At 38.5% G+C, this 23414-nt stretch overlaps 1 protein-coding gene and 2 long non-coding RNA genes across 7 annotated transcripts in view; 1 reads left to right on the forward strand and 2 right to left on the reverse strand.

The window, feature by feature from the left end:
* The window catches only part of EED (embryonic ectoderm development), a 30111-nt gene extending 29263 nt beyond the window's left edge, over positions 1-848 (reverse strand). Inside the window, exon 1 of one of the 3 annotated variants that reach the window (XM_008540347.2) lies at positions 1-848. In XM_008540347.2, coding sequence (XP_008538569.1) covers positions 1-114 — 114 coding nt within the window. In that variant the 5' untranslated portion in view covers positions 115-848. The other 2 variants (XM_008540339.2, XM_070625731.1) reach the window with 2 other exon arrangements.
* The window catches only part of LOC103564484 (uncharacterized), a 27791-nt gene continuing 5219 nt past the window's right edge, over positions 843-23414 (forward strand). The window contains exons 1-2 of one of the 2 annotated variants that reach the window (XR_011541532.1): positions 843-921; positions 8106-8158. This is a non-coding gene — a long non-coding RNA (uncharacterized lncRNA). Of the gene's footprint in view, positions 1080-8105; positions 8159-23414 lie in introns of both variants that reach the window. The other variant, XR_548072.2, reaches the window with a different exon arrangement.
* Positions 14675-23414, reverse strand: part of LOC103564490 (uncharacterized) — a 140846-nt gene continuing 132106 nt past the window's right edge. For both annotated transcript variants that reach the window (XR_011541528.1, XR_548074.2), the window contains 2 exons: positions 22701-22844; positions 14675-19055 (listed from right to left, as the gene is read on the reverse strand). This is a non-coding gene — a long non-coding RNA (uncharacterized lncRNA). The remainder of the gene's footprint in view (positions 19056-22700; positions 22845-23414) is intronic.

Raw genomic sequence — 23414 nt, forward strand, 5'->3', positions numbered from 1 at the left:
ATTCTCGTCTCCAGAGAGGTCCGGGTTGCTGTTCTCGTCGCTGCTCAGTTTCTGCTTCTTGGCCGCAGGCATGTCTGTTCCCGCCGGCGCTGTCGACACTTCCCTCTCGGACATATTCCTCCGCCTCCCTCCAGGTTCCTGCCGCCTAGGGCGGGGCCTCCGCCACACCGCCGTCAAGCAAGCCCGGCCGGAGCTTGCCGCAAAGTTGCCACTGCCGCCGCCACCTCCACCGCTCCCCCCACTGTCGCAAACTGCGCCCAGCCGCCGAGGCGGGCGTGCGTGCGACCCCGCCACACTGCTGAAAAAGGGGCGCGCGCGCGCGCCCTCCTGCGCGGCTTCCTGGCTCCTTTCCTTTCCCTACTCCCGTCTTGCCCCTTTCCCGCCGACCTCCCGGCAGTTTGCCTGGAGAGGTGTTATCTGTTGCCTTTCGAGGGCAGTATTTCGTACGTCCCCCCTTCCCCACTACCGTCTCGAAAAAGGAGAGGCGGAACTCAAAGGGATGCCCCCTCACTCCCTTCCTCCTCCAAAAGACGTTTCTGCCGCAATTGGCCCAATCCTTCGATCCCCGACCCGCTGCAAGGACTCGAAAGTCTGTGGAATGGACTAGACCACCAAAGTCCCAGGGTACGGGGGAAGCTACGAGAAGTCACCTCTTACTTGAGCGGTGTATGCCAAGTTTCGTTAATCTTGAACTCGCAGGATAACGATCTCACATTATCCATCGAACTGTTCACAATCTAATTTTTAGTTGACAATAGGAATTCAAAAACTGTAGACTGCTTCTCACTTGCCTCCCCCATCTAGCAAATGGAAGTTACGCACCAAGAGGTGCGCATGTGCCGGGGCGTATTCTCGCGCTGGGTTGTCCGGGACCCGCCTCCTCCAAGCCCCTCCTCTTCGAAATGCTGTTTGCTGAACCAGGTAGTGGTCTTCCACCGGGTTTCCGTAGCCCGTGACTGATTTCAAAGCGCTACCAAATCATGGTCTCTGCACAGGTCCTGAATTCTTGACGAATATTTATTCCGATGAATATTTATTGCGATGAATGATTATCCTCACTCAGTTGGTGCCAATATTGGGTAAGGTTTAGGTAGGGATATCGTAAAATTATAGTATGCTTCTAGACTTACAGCCCGAAGTGCTCTTTTTAACTGTTAAAGGACTATCAAGGCCCTGAACAACGGAAAGGCCTAAAAGTCAATGGTCACCTCCAATTATGCATGAGACTGTTAGGGTTAAACGACGGACGATATTTTTTGGCACACCAGATACAATAACATTTTAGGAGACGGCAACAAACTATTATACTTCGCCAAAATGTTTGTCTCTTAAGTGTTACCATATCTGGGCGCTTGACAGGTGCCAAATACATTGGTTACCCTCCTCGATTTACTAGATGGGTCATTAAGTCATAGAACCGAATGAGCAGCAGGAAAAGGAGAATGATGGCAAGAAGTAAAAGCCGGTACCCTATGCTGTCCCTCTTTTTTTTTTTTTTTTCTTTTAGCACTTACTTGTTACTACTTATCTTCCTGGGCCTCATTGTCCTTGTCTGTAAAAAACGAGGAGATAGGAAGGGACCTAACATTTCTCGAGCACCTACTTGATATTATATATTTTTCCTATTAAACTTTATTACATCTCCAAGGGATAACCAGTATAGAGTGCCCCATCCATAAAGTTCTAGCGTACTTGAATTATTTCTGCATGATGCCTTAACAGGAAGAATATCATTGTCTCTTTCATTATCTTCAGATTGCAAATCACTCTTCCTTTTGCAGATAAGGAGAGAACTCAGTTGAAATTGAGAAAAGGAAGGTAAAACAAAGGCAGGGCAGAATAAGAAGTTTTTGCAAGAAAGAAAGAAGGAACCTGAAAAAAATTAAAGTTCAGGTCTTAATGATAATAATTGCAGTTATTTGTTGAACTCTTGTAATGTCCCAGACACTGCTAAGCGCTCCTCAGTGGGGGAGAGAGAGACATGAGACTGGTATGGAGTCAGCCACTGAGAAAATAAGGTGTGCTTTGGTATGACATTTTCATGGGCACAGACAAACATACTCCCCTTTTCTGTTGAGAAGATATTCATGAAATATAGCCCTACAAATAAAGAGTAATCAACTAAAGCATTTCCAATCCAAATTACTCTGTGCATCTGGCATCAGTGGGACCTGGGAAGTAGGAGTCAACTTCTAGTCATAAAATTTAAAAAGTGCTGAACATTTGGATAAAAGACAGATAGGGGAGGAAGATGCCTTTCAGCTTGCATGTTATTCATAACAAAGCAAAAATATTTTTAAAGAGTTTTATTAAAACTTGGAGGGATATTTTTAAAATTTTTTGGATGCGTCACAGATAATAAAATGGAAATTAGTTAATATTCATTATTACTAATGTTAAAAAATTATTCTGACCCTTGTTAAAACAGTAAGGAACTTTATTCAGAGCTATTGTAATAAGTGTCAAGACTATCACAATAGGAGAGAGAGGGCTTAACTCTAAATACAGCAAGGACAGTTGGGGACTTATAATCAGGAGCAGAGTAGGGGATGAAGGAGGTCAGGACATGCTATCCATAATACGCAACTTTGGTATGTTGATTATTCTGAGCTGAAGGCACTTGAAAAACAGGCTTTTTGGGGCCGACCCGGTGGTGCAGCGGTTAAGTGCTCACATTCTGCTTCAGCGGCCCGGGGTTCGCCGGATCCCGGGTGTGGACATGGCACGGTTTGGCACACCATGCTGTGGTAGGCGTCCCACATATAAAGTAGAGGAGGATGGGCACGGATGTTAGCTCAGGGCCAGTCTTCCTCAGCAAAAAGAGGAGGATTGGCAGCAGATGTTAGCTCAGGGCTGATCTTCCTCAAAAAACAAAAGAAAGAAAAAAGAAAAACAGGCTTTCTCTGAACTCTCCTTATCTGCCTAAGGACAGATCCTCCAAAAGGAGCTCAACTGTCATAAATCCCCTCCCTAGGAGTTTCATCAACCAGAGGAGATTGACTCTTATCATGGAAGAGGAGACTAGAAGTCGACACCACACCCAAGTAAACTTTGTCACAATGCCCATCTTTCAAAAAAAGCATTTCTCTCTCCCCTTCCCCTATTGAGAAGGTATAAACTCACAAATCTCATTGCTTTTTTGAGGGGGGTATTCACTTTTTTTCCACCTGTGATGCCCCTATGCACATAATATTAAAAATTAATAAATTTATATACCTTTTATCCTGTTAACCTGCCTATTGTCAGTTGATTTCATAGACCAAGCTGTCAAACCTAGGAGGACAGAGGGAAAGGAAAGTGGATGGAAACTTACTAGGGGGGACATCAAGGGTAGGGGGATTCTTCCTGAACCAACTTGCCAGGGTGATCAGATATCAAACGTGGGAGACTCTCTCTAAACTGACTTAGATGAATTCTTGCTGCAACTGGACTAAGCAAGCTGAAGACAGAGCCCAAGGACAAGGACTGGTTGAGAAGACGGCTCAGAGGAGACTGACTGAAGTTTTGTCAAGGAGAGTCTTTAGTCAGGTTCCTCTGAGCCCTCTTCTAATTTAACATATGTAAAATATCATAGGTATTCTGTTTAGAGTGCTATCTTTATGGTATTAATAAATACAAAAGACTAATAACCTATTAAAATCGTAAGTTTTTCAACACTGAATTCTACTGTGAAGGATTCCAGGAGCCATCACAGCTGGAGAGGTCTTACCACCACATTTTACAAATGTGGAAACTATGGCTTAGTGTAATTAAACAATTTACCCAAAGACACACACCTCTTCAAAGTGGCAGAGCTGGGGATCACATTCAAGTCTGACTGATTGGAAAGACAAAGTACTTTTGCCTCAAGATGAAGGACCCAGGCAGCTCGAGATTTATGTAATTCTACTCACAGAGGTTGATCTTTAGATCACACAATCTTTTACACACTAGGGAAGAACATCAAAACACTGTCTCACTTGAGACAGAAAGAGGACATAACTGGAGAAACTGGGGAAATCCAAATAAAGTCTGTAGCGTAGTTAATAGATATGTATGTATTTCAATTTCTTTTGACATATGTACCATGTAAGATGTTAACAATGAGAGAAACCGGGTGAAAGGTATACAGGAGCTCTCTATACTGTCTTTGCAAATTTTCTGTAAAATTATCCTGCTCAAAAAACCTTATTTTTAAAGAAATCTATCTCAGACTGTTGAGAACTCTATTCAGAAATACCCCTTAGCCTTTAAATAAGTGGTTGATCTAGCTTGGAAAACTTTCAAAGATCATTTATTTATAAAGGAAAAGAAAATTCACAGCCTCCCTCGGTATTGTCTTCCTGTATCTTGTAAGCTTCATATCAGGAAATGAGTTTCAAAAGCTAAATTAAATCCTTCCCATTTCAGTTGAAGTTATTTCTCATTCATTCAACACTTTTTTGTCTCTTCTGCTTCATAAATAGCAGCTGTTCATCATCACTCATGCAGTGTGTAATCATATGCTTGCAGATCCAGTTTTCTATGAACAGAACATCATATGGCTTCTTTGAACATTTTTAAATCAATCAGGAGAAATTTGCTGAATGCCATTTATGTGCAAAACAGTATGGTAATTAGGGGGGAGATAAAAAGGGAAAATAAGACACAGTCTCTACCTTCAGAAAGCTGAATATTCTTCCAGCATTAAAAAATATCTCAGGCATTTAATAAATATTTACTGAATACACACTGTGTGCCCGGCACCGTTCTAGGTGCTGAGAATACTCAATAATAAGCAAAACCAGACAGTTTCGTACTATTGTAGAGTCACTGTCTAGTGTGGGAAACAAACGGTAACCAAATAATCACACAAACAAAAATGTAAAATTGCAACTGTGGTAAGCACTATGAAAGGGAAGTACAAGGCCAGGGCTGCTGTTAGCCCACATGGTATCTTTGTGCTATTTTTGAAAATACACCCCCATAGACAGAAATAACCCAAGTAGGCACAGCTTGGCAAGTAGACTATGCCTTTGATGAATTACAAAAAGGCAGCCCCTCTTCCAGGTTGACACAGTCTTGCTCCATGTGCAAGGCTTTGTGAGTGGATTACAAACTGGGTTTCAGCCACTAACACCTCAGCTAGGAACCGTTGTTTAGCTGAACAACCTGCACAAGTAGAAACAGCAGTCCTACAAAAGGTTCCATGGACACACATGATAAATCGAGATTTGGGAGGGTTTCCCTGAGGAACAGATAGAAGAATGAGAACTGAAAGAAGAATGGGAGTTAAACAGGTGAAAGGAAAGAAAGAAACATTCTAAGGAGTGGTGATAGCACATGCAAAGGCCCTGGAGAGGAATATATGCCATTGGGAAACTGAAGGGTCAGTGCTGGTGAAGGACTGAAAAAGTGATGGAGCAGTGGTAATGGGTAAGGCTAGAAAAGAGGTAAGGGGTCAGATGATGCAGGACCTTGTAGACATCTTAAGATTGCTGTGTAAAAATACATCTCCTGCTGATAAGACTTAGACGGTAGGAATTAGAATGGCATTACCTTATTTTATTTTAATTTTTCATTGATGTTTCATTTAAATACAGTGAAATGCACAGGTCTTAAGTATACAGTGTGATGAGTTTTGACATAGGGACACACCCGTGTAATCCACATCCCATCAAGATATAGTTAGAACTTTCTAGCACTTCAGAAATTTCCGTCATGCTTCTTTCCATTCAAACCTCTCTCCCGACTGCCCCAGTCTCTTCTGGTCTCTTTCTCCTTATCTTAGTTTTGCCTATTCTAGAACTTCAAGTAAATGGAATAATTCAGTATGTGTGCTTTTGTCTCTGGCTTCTTTTGCTCAGCATAATGTTTTTGAGATTTATAAAATGGTTTTAACTTTTAAAGAAAAATACTGTATAGATCAGTGGTTCTCAAACTGTAACAGGCATAAGAATCATCTGGATAGCTTGTTAAATCACAGTTCGCTGGGCCCCATCCCCAGAGACTCTGATATACTAGGTTTGGGTCAGCCCTTCCATGTGCATTTCTAACAAACTCAAGGTGATGCCCATGCTGCTGATTCAAGAGACTTTGAGAACCACTGGTCTAGATGATAACATCAGAAATGTCGTATATACAGTATTAGAAATTATGTTTTCATTCAATAAAATTTTTTTAGGTACCTGCTATGTGCCAGGCACTTTCTAGGTGCTTGGGATTCAAAAATAACTAAAACATCATGCCTCTCCTCTAGTAATTTATAATCTGGTAAGGGAAGACAGAGGTAAACCAAATGAGTATTTCTAGTGATCTAAGAAAGTCTGTTTACTAAATAATGGACAAGATATTTTAAAAGAGAAAGTGTTTTTGCTTTCCAAAGTAGATAAACCACAAAAAATAAAAGCAAGGCTGTATAATGGATCCCATCCTAGACACAGGATTCCTCACTGCCACACTGAATGCAGAGATGATCAGTAAGATCTACTTTATTGAGGGTTTTTCATGTATCCAGTGCTGTGCAAAGTGCTTTCCATGCAGCTTGTCATTGAATCCTCTCAATAACTCTATGAAGCTAGTACCATATTATCTATGTTTTGTGGATGAAGGATCTGTAGCTCAGAGAGGTTAAAGGACTAGACAAAGGCCACTCAATGAGTAAGTGGGAGAATCAGAATTCAAACCCAGATCTGGTTGACCCAGGTGATAGTCCTTTTAATCACTAATAACTTGCAACTTTCTAGAAGAAAGCACCTTCATAAATAATTTTAGTGCTAAGAATACTGAGTCCTGTAGTAGAAATATTCAACACAAAATACAGTCCTATGATAGGATGGGTAGGGCAGTAAGTAATGTTAACTAGGTAGAAACACGACAGCCTTCATGAAGAGGTGGGAATTAGCTTGGGAAATAAATTTTTGTCAGTGTTTCCCTAATAGAGCCTGAGAGGCAAAAACAATCCAGTGGATGCAAATGATGTATTCCAAACACTGGAAAGTACACCTCTATCGTGGATAAAGGAAAGTTTATTGGGATCAATTATAGCTTGAATGAAATCTCCCTTGAGATTTTGCAGTGACTGCTTTCCAAGTACTATCTTATGATTGCTAGTTCAACTCTCTGGTTTCCTTGATAATAGGAAGGGAGTACCCTAAAGAGTGGACATTTGTATTTTAGTCATTTGAGAGGTACATTCCACAGCATACTGTTTATAGATAGATGTCTTGTTAATTTGAGAGGGGCCAGTTCATGGAAAGCCTTATGCCGTTGGTCTGAAGTAATGGGTGGCCAAAGAAGAATTTTCCCTTTGGCAGACATCAGAGGGTGAGACTGGAGGCTGCTGCAACACTGCAGACCTGAGCTAAGGGAATGCCAATGAAGATGGAAAGTAAGCAGTTGTTTCCAGAGATATTTAAGAAATGTAATCAGCAGGACTTAGTAATTCATGGAATGTGAGGGGTGAAGAGAGAGAGGCATAGGATATCTCAGGTTTATAGTTTGGCTGACTTCCTGGATGGTGGTATCTCTAAATAAGATAGGGAAAATAGGAGGAGAAGCAGACGGAATTTTTAGTGTTGAGCAGATAGATATATAATTTTACTTCTCCCCAAATCTAATGACAAATGCAAGGGCAAATGCAAATGACAATAGTCTATCATTAATCTAAGGGAAGGGTTAGCTCAAAAAATGGAAATAATTCTAGTGTCTCATGTTTTTAAAAGAGTTTTGTATGAGCTTTAAATGAGACAATATGTGTGGAAGAGCTTGAAACATTTATTATTGCATGGAAAATTGTTGAGGGATACATTTCTTTTGATTTTTGAAATAACAGTTTGCTCTTGCTCTAAAATCAACAGCCTTGATTTTAAAAATAATAATATTTTATCTCCAATTTTCCCCCTTACAATAAAAAAAGTATGAAGAGAAATATATTTTGATTATAAGTGACTAGCTTCTGAGACCGTAAGTGCCCTTTTCAAACATAAATCAGACCCACAATGTCCCTATTTGAAAACACTAAGACAAAATGAATCTAGAAAGTCAAACTAAAAGTTAACGTTCACTGAAGGCTTGCTATATGCCAGGCACATTGCACAATTTATCTCATTTAATCTTCACAATATCCTTACACTTCTATTTTACAGATAAGGAAGATGAGACAGAGAAATTAAATTACTAGCTCCCAGTCACAAAGGTGGTAAGTAGTGGAGCTGGAGTTGAATGCACACAGCCTAACTCTGGGAGCTGAGTTCTTCATCTCTGCACCATTACGGCTCCCGACTAAGTTGTCAACATGTCTGTCTCCTGCTGGGTGGCCCTGAATATATCCTTTATTTCTTTCTTTCTGCTTCTCTGTATTTTGGGGACTAAGCATGTATTACTCTGAGGTTGAGAAAAAAGCTTATTTTAATTTAAAAAGCAATCAGATAAATGAATTTAAGTAGCCCAATTCTCATTCATTCCCTGAAAAGAACACCTCTGTATCTAATTTTGTTTTTAAGCATTAAGTACATTGCTGTTCAAAGGCCAAGTTTTGTCTGATGCTTTTTTCATATTGTGTGCTTAATTTTCTGAAAAATAGACTACAATTATTGCCCAGTTAATTAACTGTCATTATCTTAGAGTCTGGAATATTATAGATAAATGTGCAATTCTGAAATAAATCTTTAGTTATCAAAGGCAGAGAAACAGGAGGGTTTTTGTTTTTTTAACATATGTAATCTTTAAATTGTCTGAAAGATTGTTAATTAGCCTTAAGAAATTCACTGCTATCTATAAGTTAAAGTCAGTGCTCAAACAGTCCTGAGATCTGATGTTTAACTTAGAAATAAGAGGTTAGCCCCTTAAAAGTGCAAAACTGCATTTCTAATTTCTTTGTCAATATTTGGCTTTCCTCTTTCCCGTGTTCATATTGGTTTGTTATTGGATGATGTCTCGGGAGTATTCGTCTGTTGGATCGGATAGTGCTGTTTTTGTTGGCATAAGGCAACATCAGGGAAGTTTTTGTGCTGAAACGGTAATTACATAGATTAAATTACATGGACTTTGCAAAACAACATGAGGCACTTAAAAGGAAACAAAAAACAAAAAACAACCCCGAAAACAGGTTACATTGGATTCACTGAACCTGACACTAATCCACCGGTCAGTACGTATAGCCAAGGCAAGAAAAGAAATATACTTAGTGCAAATATGTTTTATACAAAAATTACTTGCGGCAAGAGTGACAAATGTTGGAGAGGCTGTGGAGAAAAGGGAACCCTCATACACTGTTGATGGGAATGCAAACTGGTGCAGCCACTATGGAAAACAGTATGGAGATTCCTCAAAAAGTTAAGAATAGAAATACCTTATGACCCAGCCATCCCACTACTGGGTATATATCCTAAGAACCTGAAATCAGCAATTTCAGAAGCTCTATGCACCCCTATGTTCATTGCAGCATTATTCACAATAGCCAAGTCATGGAACCAACCTAAGTGCCCAGCAACTGATGATTGGATAAAGAAGTTGTGGTATATTTATACAATGGAATACTACTCAGCCATAAAAAAGGACAAAGTTGTCCCATTCACAACAACATGGATAGACCTTGAGAGTATTATGTTGAGTGAAATAAGCCAGACAGAGAAAGCCGAACTTGGCATGACTCCACTCATAGGTGGTAGTTAACGTATGGACAAAGAGAACTGATCGGTGGTTGCCAGGGGAAAGGCGGGTGGGGGGAGGGCACTAGGGGTGAAGTGGTGTACCTACAACATGACTAATAATAATGTACAACTGTAATTTCACAAGGATGTTAACTTTTATAACCTTAATAAAAAAAAATTACTTGAGGCTTTTGGTTTGAAGATATGTATATATTTAAAGGTATGTCTGAGAGAGAACCTTGAACAGGTTAAAGGTACAAGGCAGTTTTTTCCAAATGAAGATGTGATAAGTAAAAATAAATGTACTTTAAAAAAGGGAATAGAGAACTAAATTAGAAATTATACATTTTGAATTTGCTCCAACTTGGGTTCTTACATTATTTTATTTCTTTGAGAGTGCAAAAAGTGACTTCTGGTTCTTGGACTTGGCTCAGAGACTCGACAGAGCTAGTTCAAGCCTTCAGAAGGCTCAGAGAGACAGCTGTGAAAAGAGATTTTGATAAGTTAAGTGTAAATGAATCAGAAACATATTGATTACGCTTCCCAAGGTGCACAAGAGTTTAAAAGTGAAGAGGAAAACATGCTCAGCAAAATGCTCAAGGGCATTCTAAAACTCAAATACTTGAAATGTTTAAGATTTGAGGTGTGCACTTAGTGAGATACTGGCTGTCCATATCCAGGGTAAATGTGATAATTTGCATTAACTTCATTTCTCCATCCCACATTTTCTAAACCTTATGCTCAAGAATAAGGATGCTATATGAGTCAGGGTTTTTCAGAGAAACAGAACCAATTGGATGTGTATAGAGAGAGAGATTTAATTTAAAGGAATTGGTTAACTCAATTATGGAGGCTGGAAAGTTCAAAATCTGCAGTTCAAGTTCAAAGGCCATCTGTTGACAGAATTCTCTCTCACTTAGGGGAGGTCAATCTTATGTTCTTTTCAGACCTTCAACTGATTGGATGAGGGCCACCCACATTATGAAGGGCGATCTGCTTAACTCAAAATCCGCTGATTTAAATGCTAATCTCATCTGAAACACCCTCACATAAACATCCAAAATAATGTTTGACCATATACTTGGGTACTGTGGCCAAGCCAAATTGACACAAAATTAATCATCACAGATGCCTAATTGGCTGATGTTTTCTGCCTGTTGAATTTGAGATTTAGAATACTAAAGCCATGCCAGTTCGAATGAATGAATAGAATTCACTATCAAACTTTTAGAGCAGGAAAGACCATTGGAGACCCTCTAATGATATTTATCAATGGGAATGCTATTAGCATTGGGGGCAGAGTAATTTTTGTATGTGGGGCATCGTCCTGAGCATTGCAGGGCATTTAGCATCCCTGGCCCTAAACCCTGAATGCAAATAGCTGCCCAATCATTGTGACAACCACCAAACCATCCTGCAGATTTCCAAACACCCTGGGGTGGGGGTAACACTCTTCATTTAGAGGAGGAAATAGATTTAATAAGGTTACTTTTACCATATCTTACATGTAGATTATTACTTTTTCTCTTTTTTTTTTCCTGATTTGGCAGTGTAATTAATTGCATTAGATTATTTTGCAGGAAATAATGTGTGAATCTATAATTACTACCTAAAATAAAGTTTAAAATATACACTCTGGATAGTATAACAAGCTATATTGTACAAAGTTGGGTAAGGATTTCAGTCATAAAACTACCAGGGCTTTGGTAACACACATAATGCCTTTTTGGTATGAAACTAAAAGTGTGGATAAATTACCCCTTATTTTGAAAAATTGATTAGTTGGGGAAGTATTAATCCAAAACAGTATACATGAACATATTGGATGTCACTGTCCATACTGAAAGGGAGCATTTTGGAGTGATAATTAGCTTTGTTTTGGTTAACTGAAACTCACTCTTTAGACACGAGCTTAGATGTTACTTGCTCCAGGAAGTTGTCCCCAACCACACAAAAGCACTTCATCGATGTCCTGTGTTCTCCCCATCACAGAAGTCATCATCGTACATTGTAGTTGGCCTTGCCATCTCCCCCACTAGACTGTAGCCTCTATGAGGTCAGAGATTTTGTGAAGGTTGTTTGCCTGTCTTTGCACTCCTAACATTAAGCCGAATGCCTGGCACATAATAGGAGCTCAATAAATATTTGTTGGCTAGGTCACTTAGAAGGGGGCAGCATAAAGAAAACAAACTTCTACCTTTACTGAAAACTATGCACATGTCACTTTCAATTGTGAAGGCTAGGGAGCAGTAATGTTTTATCATCTGTGTTTCCATAGTCCTTAGCATTCCACCTGGCGTGTATGGTACCTCTCACACTTTATTGAGGTATAATTCATATACAATGAACTGCCCTCATTTAAAGTATACAGTTCAGTGAGTTTTGACACCATTGTAACCCCTGCCATGAAGATACAGAACATTTCCATCATCCCAAAAGTTCCCCAGTGTCCCTTTGTAGTCATCGTCCTTCTCCACCTCTACCCCAGGCAACAACTGATTTGCTTCCTGTCACTATAGATTAGTTTGTGTTTTCTGGAATTTTATATAAATGGAATCACACAGTATGTACTCTTTGGTCGTACATACTTCTTGAGATTGATCCTTGTTGTTGTATGCATATGTAGTTTGTTCCTTTTTATTGCTGAGTAAGTATTTCATTGTATGGATATATAACAATTTGTTTATCCATTTACCTGCTGAAGGAAAATTGGGTTGTTTACAGTTTGGGGCTATTATGAATAAAGCTTCTATGAACATTCATGGACAAGTCTTTGTGTGGACAAATGTTTTAATTTCTCTTGGGCAAATGCCTAGGAGTGGAATTCTGGATTATTTGGCAAGTGTAAGTTTATAAGAAACTATCAACCATTTTCAAAGTGGTCGTACCATATTTTTATTACCACCAGCAATATATGAGAGTTTGGTTTGCTCTACATCCTTCCCAGAACTTGTATTGTTAGTCTTCTTAATTTTAGCCATTTTAGCCAATTTTAGCCATTAAGATATGTAGTAGTATCTTATTATGGTTTTAATGTGCATTTCACTGATAATGTGCATTTCACTGATGACTAATGATGTTGAATACTTATTGATTATCCATATATCTTCTTTAGTGAAGTATCTGTCCAAGTTTTCAGTCCTTTTTTCTTTTCTTTTGGATTGTTTGCCTTTCTTTTATTGAGTTGTAAAAGTTGTTTATATGTGCTGGATATGAGTCCTTTGGCTGATGTACATAAAATTTTTTCTCTAGTCTACGACTGTCTTTTCACTTTCTTAATGATGTCACTTAAATAGCAAGCGTTTTGAATTTTGATGAAGTTCAAATTACCAATTTTTAAATGATTTCTTCTTGTTTCTGTTCTGTCTGAGAAATTCTACTCCAAGTTCACAAAGATTTTTGTTCTAAAAGTTTTACAGTTTTAGCTTTTACTATTTAGATCTACATGACATTTTGAATTAATCTTTATGTATTCTGTGAGATAAAGATTGAGGTTTAATTTTTTTCCATTTGTATATCCAATGGTTCTGACACCATTTGTTGTAAAGACTTTCTCTTTCCCATTGAATGCCTTGGCACCTTTGTCAAAAACCAACTGACCACATAAGTGCGGTTCTACTTCTGGGCTTTCTATTCTTTTTCATCAATCTATATGTCTATCCTTTCACCAATACAACATTGTGTTGATTACTCTAGCTTTATAGTAAATCTTGAAATCAAGTATTATTTGTCTGAACTTTTTTCTTTTCTGCATGTTTTTTATGTTTCATGATCCTACTTACCAGGACCAAGCATAACTTTGCTTCCTTTCATATCCCCTGATGTCTTAAAGTGTCTATACAGCTATAAAAAGAAAAGGTCATTCTTTCTTTGCTCTGTTATTTCTAGTTTCTTCCCCTGCTCCAAGAGACCACGCTGTGCTTTGGCCAGGAGATTCTTTGACTTACCAATGGCTAAAACTTGGTTTTAACTAGAGAATGTGGAGGGTCATGAGATGGGCAGATGGGGTATTGCTACACATGCTCAGGTGAATTGAAAAAAAAGATTTCTGTGTGGTATTACAAAAATTATTTGGGAATGAAAATTATAACAAATAGATGAAACATTTTCTTATTATCCATAAGCTAAGTCTAAACTTCTTTGCCTGGCATTCTTGTTTCCTAAAGAATTCTTCTTGTATGGGATGCTTCGCAAAAACTGTTCAACGTCTATGTTTTATAGCTTCCTCACCTCTATGCTCTGATGTTGCCATCACTTGAAATGCCTTTAACCCTCATCTTAGAATATCTAAATTTTCTCCTTCTACAAAGCCTTTTGTAATCTTCTCAACCAGGAGTAATTGTGCCTTTTCTAGATTTCCCATAACACTTATTTTTATCTCTTTATTGTATTTATCATAGTAATATAATAGCTTGCATTTATTGATTATTTACAATGTGCCAGACATTGTGCTAAGTACTTAACATGCATTATCATTTTGAGCTATCATAGAAACATTATAAGGTAGATATTATCATCATCTAACTGACAGATGAGGAAATTGAGACACAGAAATTAAGTAATGTACCCAAGCTCACGCAATTAGTAAATTTCAGTGGTGCAATTCTGACTAAGGTTTGTTTGACTAGAAAGTCTGCATTCCTAACTAATATGCTATCCTGTCTCCAAACAGGACCTATTTTGCTGGCCTCTCTCAAAAACTCTGGGATACTACTGAAGGCCATTAATAATCTTATTTGCACATGGCCACCTAGTATACTGGAAGAGACGGCAAAGACTTTGGCATTGCTTATGAGGCCCCAGGATACCATAATTAAAAATCCTTAAACGAAAAAAAAGATGTAGGCAGAGTCCCTGCAGCTCCTGGTGAATGTGCCCTAGACCGGATGAGAAGCGACTCTTTTCTTTGCCGCTAGATACAAGTTCTGTGAGTAATGTTTTGAGTTGGCACAGTTGGCATCACTAAAATAGCCTTCCGTTCCAGCCCTTGGGGAATTTGGTGAAACTTCTTTGTCAAAAGGAACTGTAAAATGAGAAGAGCTAGACCACTTTTTGGTCCTTCCTTTTAAAAATATATTTGTTTCAAATAACAAAAGTAACACACTACATTTTGGATAATTTGGAAAATAAAAGAAAACCACAAAGAAGAAAACTCTCCTATAATCCTACCACCCAGAGATGACCACTATTAATATTTGAGTCTTCTATCATTCTAGTCTTTTTCTGTGCTCACACAAACACGAATATACACATATTTGGAAAATATCATTAATACCATGTTAAAATTTTGTAAGCAATTTTTAGAACGGCATATGGTAAATATTTTCATTTTCCTAAAATATGATTTTAATGGCTGCCTAGTATTACATCATAAGGAGATCCATAATTTACTTAACCACACCCAAGTTGTTCAGCCTTAAATTGTTTCTGATCTTTTTATATGTATGCACATACATGTTTATATCTGGTCTGATTGTTTTGTTTTCTTAGGAGAGGGAATGGGGAGGGAAGCTAAATTACTCTTCAAAGTTACGTTTCGCTCCTGCAACGTTGTACCAGTTGATCCTCTCAGTGGAGTTGGGTTACCATCTGATTACTAAAAGATTTGTAATCCCTTAGGGGCCAGATTCTGAAAGGGTTGCCAGAATTGCAGTGAAAGAGCCTTCCACTGGGAGCAGGAGGAGCAGCGGCTCCAGGCAACAATAAGAAAATACCAACCAAGCTTTTCAACTTTCATACCAGAATGCCACCTTTGCCACATGCCACCTGTTTATTGATCTATACCCCAAAGCTCAACATGGATCAACAACACAAAACACCTGTACTTCAAGTTCTTAACAGAGATGTCAGCCTTAACCCACCTAATTAGCTGCGCCACAGCCCTGCCCCAGGCTAAATTATTTGTGGAAAGAATCCATTTCTGATTCATCTTGATAGTCACAGTGTCTTCACACTCAAATGTTTCCTGAATGAATGAAATCAATATTCTCTCTGCTTACTACCCTAATTTATATTAGGATTTAAAGGAAGCAAGCTCCTGGAGTTTTATCACAAGGATTAAAAGACTTTACCTATATAAGAACAGAATTAGACCAACTGAAACCACTTTTAGAGGTTGGAATTTCTGGGCAGATACCTCGTCCACAGGCTCACTAATCCACATAAGTAAAAAGACCTTGAAATAATCATGTTCAAACCTGCATTTGGAATCTATCCACCTACAACACATTTTTATATAACTTGGTTTTATATTATATATATCAAATTTTTTTTAAAAATTACTGTCCATGTTAGCAGGAGAAATGTACTCTTTCGGTAAGAGTTGTGTTGAAACTTTATGACCAAGTTCTATTTTTTTCAGGTCAAATTCCAGTAAAACAGGTTTCACTATCCTGAGATGGATTCTAGTGAAAATATTTCTAAGCTTTTGCAGGCCCATAATAATAATGTTTTGTTTTATAAGAAGATGGTTTACTTATCTCTAACACTCATTCATGATCTACTTGTGATAACTACATAGAGTATCTCCCACAGCCAGTACATTTGCATAAAATAAAGAACATTGTATGAGGTGGAGCAAGGCCTTAAGAAGTCCTATAGTTTTCTCTCTAATGATTACAGTACAGAAAAGATACTATTCTGTTTCTGATGCCTTTATTATGAAAGTTCTGAGCACACATATCATTATGCAAACAAAGAATTAATGTTTCTTTGCCTATGAATGCTAAAGTAGGAGATTGGAGTTTTAGGTAAGTTTTGGTAAGGATTGGAATTTTAAGACAAAGTGTTTTTTAAACTTCTCTGAGCTTTAATTTCCAACTGTGTAAAAAGCATGGAAACAGGGGGTATTGAGGGAGGTTGATATTGTACTAGTATTACTCTTTCCGACTTCTGCTTTCCTGGTTTCGATAGTCTATATATCTATGAATCACAAGAAATTTGGAGCCAGCATGGTGGATTGAAGACCTGTGGGATTTGAGGAAGACTTGGGTTACAATCCCAGCTCTGCTAATTAAAAGCTGAGAAATCTTGGGTTAGTCATCTAAATGGACTTAAGTTGCCTATGAAATGGGACTCTGATAGTAATACCTGCCTTAAATATCTTGGGGTTGTTGTGAGTTCCAAATAAGGTGAAATCATTTGAATCCTTTGTTTTGCCAGTTTTATTTAATTCTTGAATGTTCATTAAAGGCCTTTTCTTTACTTCTTTCCTTGGCTCATTTTACTCTACCTATTACCTAATAAATGTCTCCTTTTCTTAGGGTTCCACCATCTCTTCCTTTTGTTCTATCAAACAATGTGTAACCCTTAGCTGAACTATTTCATTCTCATAGCTTCAACTGTTAAATGTATATTGATGTCTGCTGGTATTATGTAACACTCTTGTTGAGCTTCAGACCTATATATTCTACTGCCTATTGGACCTAACCACCTACATGCCCCAGAACATCAAGGTCAAATGTTCAGAACTCAACTAATCACTTTTCTCCCTATACTTGCTTCTTTCTGTCTTGGATGACTGAAACCACCATCCACTGAGTAGGGCAATCCAGAAAGGTAGTAGTCATCTTAGATTCTGCCCATTCAATCATACCCCTGTCCAATCAGTGCAAAGTACAGTAGATTCTACTCCTTAATAGTTCTCTAATATCATATCCCCTCCTCTTCCTTCCCACTGCCATCACTTAGTTAAAATCCTCATAAATTATTTCCTGAATTACTTGAATAGTTCTCCTTCTGGTCTCCCTACCTCTTTTCTGGTTCCCCTCTAATCTACTCTCCTCATTGTTGTTACAGTAAGTTTTCTAAAACATAAATGTAATCATGTCATTGTCATTCTGCTTAAAACCAGTCAGTGGTTCTGTACATATTTCAGGATAAGGTCAAATTTCTTGCATTATCACATGAGGCCTTTTATGATATCACTAAGTTTGAATTTAGTTTCCTGGCCAGTCATTCTGCCATGCTTACCCTCTTTCCAGAAACAGATTCTTTTCTACTTATGAACAGGTTCATTACCAAATGGCTCTGCTTAGGTTTATTTGTTTCCAAGACCTAAAAGACCAAGAAATGTTTAAGCTTGCAGCCCTAGGATACAGTTCCACCAAATAGATTCTTTGAAGATTCAAATCAGAAAGACATTATTTATAATAGCAGAAGGCTACAATATAAATCCATCAATGTAGTATTGATTTTATACATTATGGCATATCTTTATATGTAGATTTTTAAATGAATAAGGTGTATCTACATGAATTAATATAGAACAATCTCCAAAATACATTAAGTGGGACAAAAGTTACAGAAATAGCATATAATATGCACTTATTTGTATGAAAGGAAATATAAGAAACTCTTAATAGGGTCACCTCTAGGCAGGAGACCTGGGGAGTCTAGGGTAGAAGGAAGACTTGTTTGCTACTGTATATATTTTTATACTATTTGAATTTTTAAACACAATTATTGCTTTAAAAAAACACAAGTAGTTTGCCTTTAAAATCACAAATCAGACATGCTCTTTTCTCATACCTTCTATACAATCTATCAGGTATCTTTTCCTATAGACCAGTTTCCACTACATTGAACATATGTTGGGATGGATAATTCCCCTCCTCCGTGATGGCTGCAAGTGTAGGAAACTCCTTGGCAGCTACAATGTCCTTAAACAATGGGACTTAACTGTGGCTTTGTCAAAAGTTCCAGCAGCAGCGTTTTTACCATGGTCAGGCTTTAAGTTCCTAAACAAATGCTTGTCTTTATCCAGAATCAACTTTGTTTAGGCATCTGACACTGATTTCCCTCCTCTAGCTGCACACTCGTTAAAGTGTTTCATTCTGATGATCACCTTTCATTCTTTTCATTCATTATTATTGAGAGCACATGCATGATTGAATGATTGGATCTTTGTTCTTCAGACTGTCATTATTACTGAACACTTTATCCCATAAGTAAATACAGCTATCATTTCAATTTTTTAATACGTCTATTTTTGTTTCTGTACCAATTGTATGTCTTTTCTTACCAACACCCTTAATACTGTAGCTGCATTTGTTCTTACTGAACATGAAGGATTAATAACATTTGTAATTTTTGTAAAACATTGAAAACTAAGAGCAAACACATCAAACATACAAAGATTAAGTGTCACAAAGTGGTGGTCAGCAGACTGAACTCAGCCTGCCTAAGTTTTTTGTTTGGCCTGCATGACATTTAAAAATTTTGAATTAGTTATCAGCATTTCAAAATTGAAGGAGGTTTCTGGTTGCCTTGAGACTGGAAAGGCCTGGCAGCACTGAGGCTACATTCTGGCGAGGTAAAACCAGCTGAGGCCACAGGCTGCTCCCCACGGTAGGTGGACACATGGATCATCTCACATCTCACTCCAGTTCACTTCAGTCCTTGCCCTACCAGCTTCACTCATAGTAGGTACTTGAGTTTGCCACCCTGCAAACTAAGGAATTAATGAAATGAATTAAGGAATAACCCAATGGAATACTTAAATGCATTAGGGAAAAACCAAACAGTCACATGACTAGGACTCACCTAGTCCTAAAATGACCTCACCTGCCCACCAACTCCTTCTGGCCCGTCTGATAGAGTTTGCTTGAGAACAGAGCCTTGTATTTGTGAAGGTTCATATATTGAACGTTTTTAGGTAAAGACCTGTAGTGAATTACTTATAGTTTACTGATTAAGTTGTGAACTCTTTCATATATATGTTTCCTCTTGCTTAAAATACCTCTCCTTCCCTAGGGGAAAGGGGGGGTAGGGGGAAGGCACAAAGGGTGAAGTGGTGTACCTACAACATGACTAACAATAATGTACAACTGAAATTTCACAAGGTTATAAACTATCATAATCTTAATAAAAAAAAAAAATACCTCTCCTTCCTACCTTACCCTTTTTATTTAGCTCATCCTTCAAAACTTAGCTTGTCAGGAAGTCTTTCCTAATCCCCCAGTCTGATTTGGTTGCTTTTTCCCCATGCTTCAATAGAATGATTTTTTTATCTTCCTATTTAATTATAGATTTTGTTCTATAATGTTTGTTCTTGTAAGACTGAGACCTTCTTGAGGGCAGGCTATATGTTGGGTTCACTTCATATCCTATAGGCCTCCCATTTTCATTTTATCATAGAGTCTCCTATATGTGCCTAGTGTCAGGCATATGGAAGGCATTCAACAAATACTTGAGAGGATGAATCACTGAATGTCTCAATCTTTTTTTTTTTTTTGAAGAAGAAGATTAGCCCTGGGCTAATATCTGTTGTCAATCTTCCTCTTTTTGCTTGAGGAAGATTGTCACTGAACTATCATCTGTGCCAATCTTCCTCTATTTTATGTGGGATGCTGTCACGCATGACTTGTCGAGTGGTGCTAGGTCTGCACTGGGGATCCAAAACTGCAAACCCTGGGCGGCCGAAGCAGAGCCTGCAAACTTAACCACTGTGCAACCGGGCCAGCCCTGAATGTCTCAATCTTTAGGTTGTATATGATTTACTTTCTATTACTCTGTTGGCAACAGTTTTGAGCAGCAGTGTATAGATAGACAAGGTCTGGCTTATCCCCTTAAATTATCAACTTACTTATAGTTTGTACTGGAAAGTATTTTTTGATAGGTTAGGTGCTGGAGAAGAGGAGAAGTAAAGAAAGTTCAGATCTAAGCTCATAAGTCTTGTGTGAGGCCTAAGGTTGTTAAAAGGCATCCACCTCTCTCTTCCTAGAAAAGCTATCTCAGTGCCAGAATATTTAATTTAGCCGCACGTTCTCATGAGTGTCTGTAACATCTAATTTCAAATAAATGACTCAGAGTAAGATGGTATTGGGGCCAGATGAAGTGGGGAGGGGAGTGCTATAATTATTGAGTGAAGACATGCTGATGTCATTAATTTGCCTATTTAAGAAGTTAGTGGGAAATAAATTGCAATGAAATGCAGGTGTAACCTAATGACTTATTACTACCTTTGAAATCTTGGTTAACAACATTGTCGGCATCATCATTACAAACTACTTATTAGCTGAATATACCCTTAAATTCATTCCCATGCTGTGGTATCATAGAAAGATACTTGGTTTTGTCCCTGGTTTCTGGCACAGGGTTCCTAAAACCCTTGGAATTTCCTGAGTGATAAGGGTGATATGAGCGTGTTTTAATGAGGCCACCCTTGGCAAGCCTCTAGATAGCTTCAAGAAGACCAAGCCTTGATTAGAAGCTTGGTTCTTCCAGCTCCACCTCCGGGGAGGGGAAAGGGGCTGGAGATTGAGTTTAATCACCAATGGCCAATGATTAAATCAATCATGCCTACGTAATGAAACCTCCATAAAAACCCCTAAAGGACGGGGTCCAGAGGGCCTCCAGGGTGGTGAATACATGGAGGTACTTGGAGGTTGGAACATCCTAACTCTATGAAGGCAGAAGCTCCTGCACTTGGGACCCTTCTGGACCTCGTACTGTGTACCTCTTCATCTGGCTGTTCACTGTATACTTTATAGTAAACCAGTAAATGTAAGTAAAGTGCCTTCCTAAGTTCTGTGAGCCATTTTAACAGAATACCAAACCTGAGGTCGTGGTAGTCTTTGGTTTATATCCAGTGGGTTGGAAGCATGGGTGGCCCGGGACTTGCAAGTGGCATCTGAAAGCAGGGGCAGTCTTGTGAGAGTGAGCCCTTTAACTTTTGGGATCTGATGCTAACTCCAGGTAGACAGTGTCAGTTGAGTTGAATTGCTGGACACCCACTTGGTGTCGGAGAGTGGGGAAGTGGTGTTGGAAAAGAGATCACATATGTGGTGTCAGGAGGAAAAAAACCCTCACGCCCTCTCACTAAGTCCTCATCCCTGTATGACTCTGTCATTGATCATCAGCAATACTGCTAAGTTACTTTAAGCAGTCCCTTTAAATCTATGTTTAAACTTCTTTTACCCTATTGCCTTTCGTGTGATAATATCCATTTACTCTACAAGTAATGAATTCCCGTCACGTGCCAGGCTCTATGCTAGAACCTAGGTACAATGGTGAGCAAAACCAGATATGAGTCCCTACTCTCAGAGCCTAGTGGTGGAAACAGACATCAATCAAAGAATCACATATACAGATAGATTTACAACTGTGGTAAATGCTGTAAATGAGAGGCATAAAATGCTATGATTATTCTTATCAGAAAGAGCATGAATCACTTTCCTGAGGAAGCCGAAATCTGAAGAACTGTGGGAGGATAACTAAGTGAAGACGTGGGAGTGGGTAAACTTAGACCTTGCTTCTTTACAAAGTCTTCTGAGACTGAGGATACTTTATCTTCACCCTCCTATTTCAGCACCCTCCTCCTCTAGTTTTTTACCCCCACAATTTGGCTTCTGTTAAGAGCCTCTCAGAATATAATCAGAACAGCATCAGAAGAAAACATTTCATAAAGTTTTTTTTTTTTAACAGATAATGGTATTAGCAGTTCAATAAAGGCCTCTAACCTCTCATACATAATTGAGTACTGCTGTCCTAATCAGTTTCCTCCTCACTTCCCACGCTGATCCCCAATTGGGTGCACCCGGCATTCACCCATCTGGGACCCCAGTGATTATGAAAATATAATAGAGTTATGAGCCAAGACTGTTGGATAACAGTAGGAGCAACTTATTTTGCAGACTGGAGTCTGGGATGTTTTCACAGAGATTTAAAATAGGTTTTGAAGGATGGGGGAGGAGGGAGGACTCCAAGAGGAGGGAACAGCACCCACAAAGGCACAGAGGAGTGAAAGAGCACCACATACTTGCAGGGCAGTGGGTAGTATGGAATTCTGTTAAATAAGTCAGGGAAACAGTATAATCAAATATTGAAGTTAAATCAGCTTTTTAGAAATACAAAGAACTAAACTTCAGTGAACTCTAAAAGTCCCATAAACAGAAATCCTCATTTTTCTAAAATCCTTGATAAATGAGTTGTTACTACACTTATTAATCTGAACATCTGCAACTGTCCTAGGTTACAGAAACTTAGTTTAATTCCCTGGAATCTGTTTATTTTCCTGGCATACCTTATTTAAATTCTTTCCCATTTTTTATTGGCTTCCAAGTGTTACCCTTCTCCTTTCTCACTTACCATTTAGAATCTTTGTCAAATGATTTTCACATCTTCTCAGACCATGATGTGGTTGATGAAGAATTTGGTTTGGCATAGCTCTTTTTCAGTTTCCCTTTATTTGCTAGAATGGAAGCTTCTACCTGAAATGGTATATGGCAAGACCTAGAGGAAAAAAATGATAAGAAAATACTTTCAGCCTAATGAGACCCAACCACTGAAAAGTTCTTCCATAAAGTACACATCCAGAGGGGAAAACAAACATTTCTGCAATATTTGTGATTAAACGAGTTGTACAGTTCTCTATTGCCATATTATCAAGCAAAGATTCCTGCAGGTATCCATCCTCCATGGATAAAGGCAAACTTTTCCCTTTCTTAAAATTGAGAATTTTACAGAATGTTTCCATTATGTGTGAAGAAAAGAGGAACTAGTATTTATTAGCATACATATTATGCTAGGCTCTGTGGTAGGTGAATCTGAATGCTATCTTGTTTAATCAGCTCTTAGTGTGCCTAGATGGGGAGATGGTCATACCATTTCAGCATGGCAGTAAACTTCAGAGTTCATATAACCCACTGCTTTGCTTCTTTAGAGTGTAGTTTAATGGTCTTTTAGTTCATTAACAGCCAAGTGGGACTGGAGACCAGGTTCCTGCTCCTTAGTCCAGCACTCTTTCTATGACATGCTGAGATTCTCACATTTATCTTCACTTTTCTCTTCTTTCTCTCTCCT

Source organism: Equus przewalskii, chromosome 6 (assembly GCF_037783145.1).
Source record: "Equus przewalskii isolate Varuska chromosome 6, EquPr2, whole genome shotgun sequence".
NCBI classification, from domain to species: domain Eukaryota; kingdom Metazoa; phylum Chordata; class Mammalia; order Perissodactyla; family Equidae; genus Equus; species Equus przewalskii.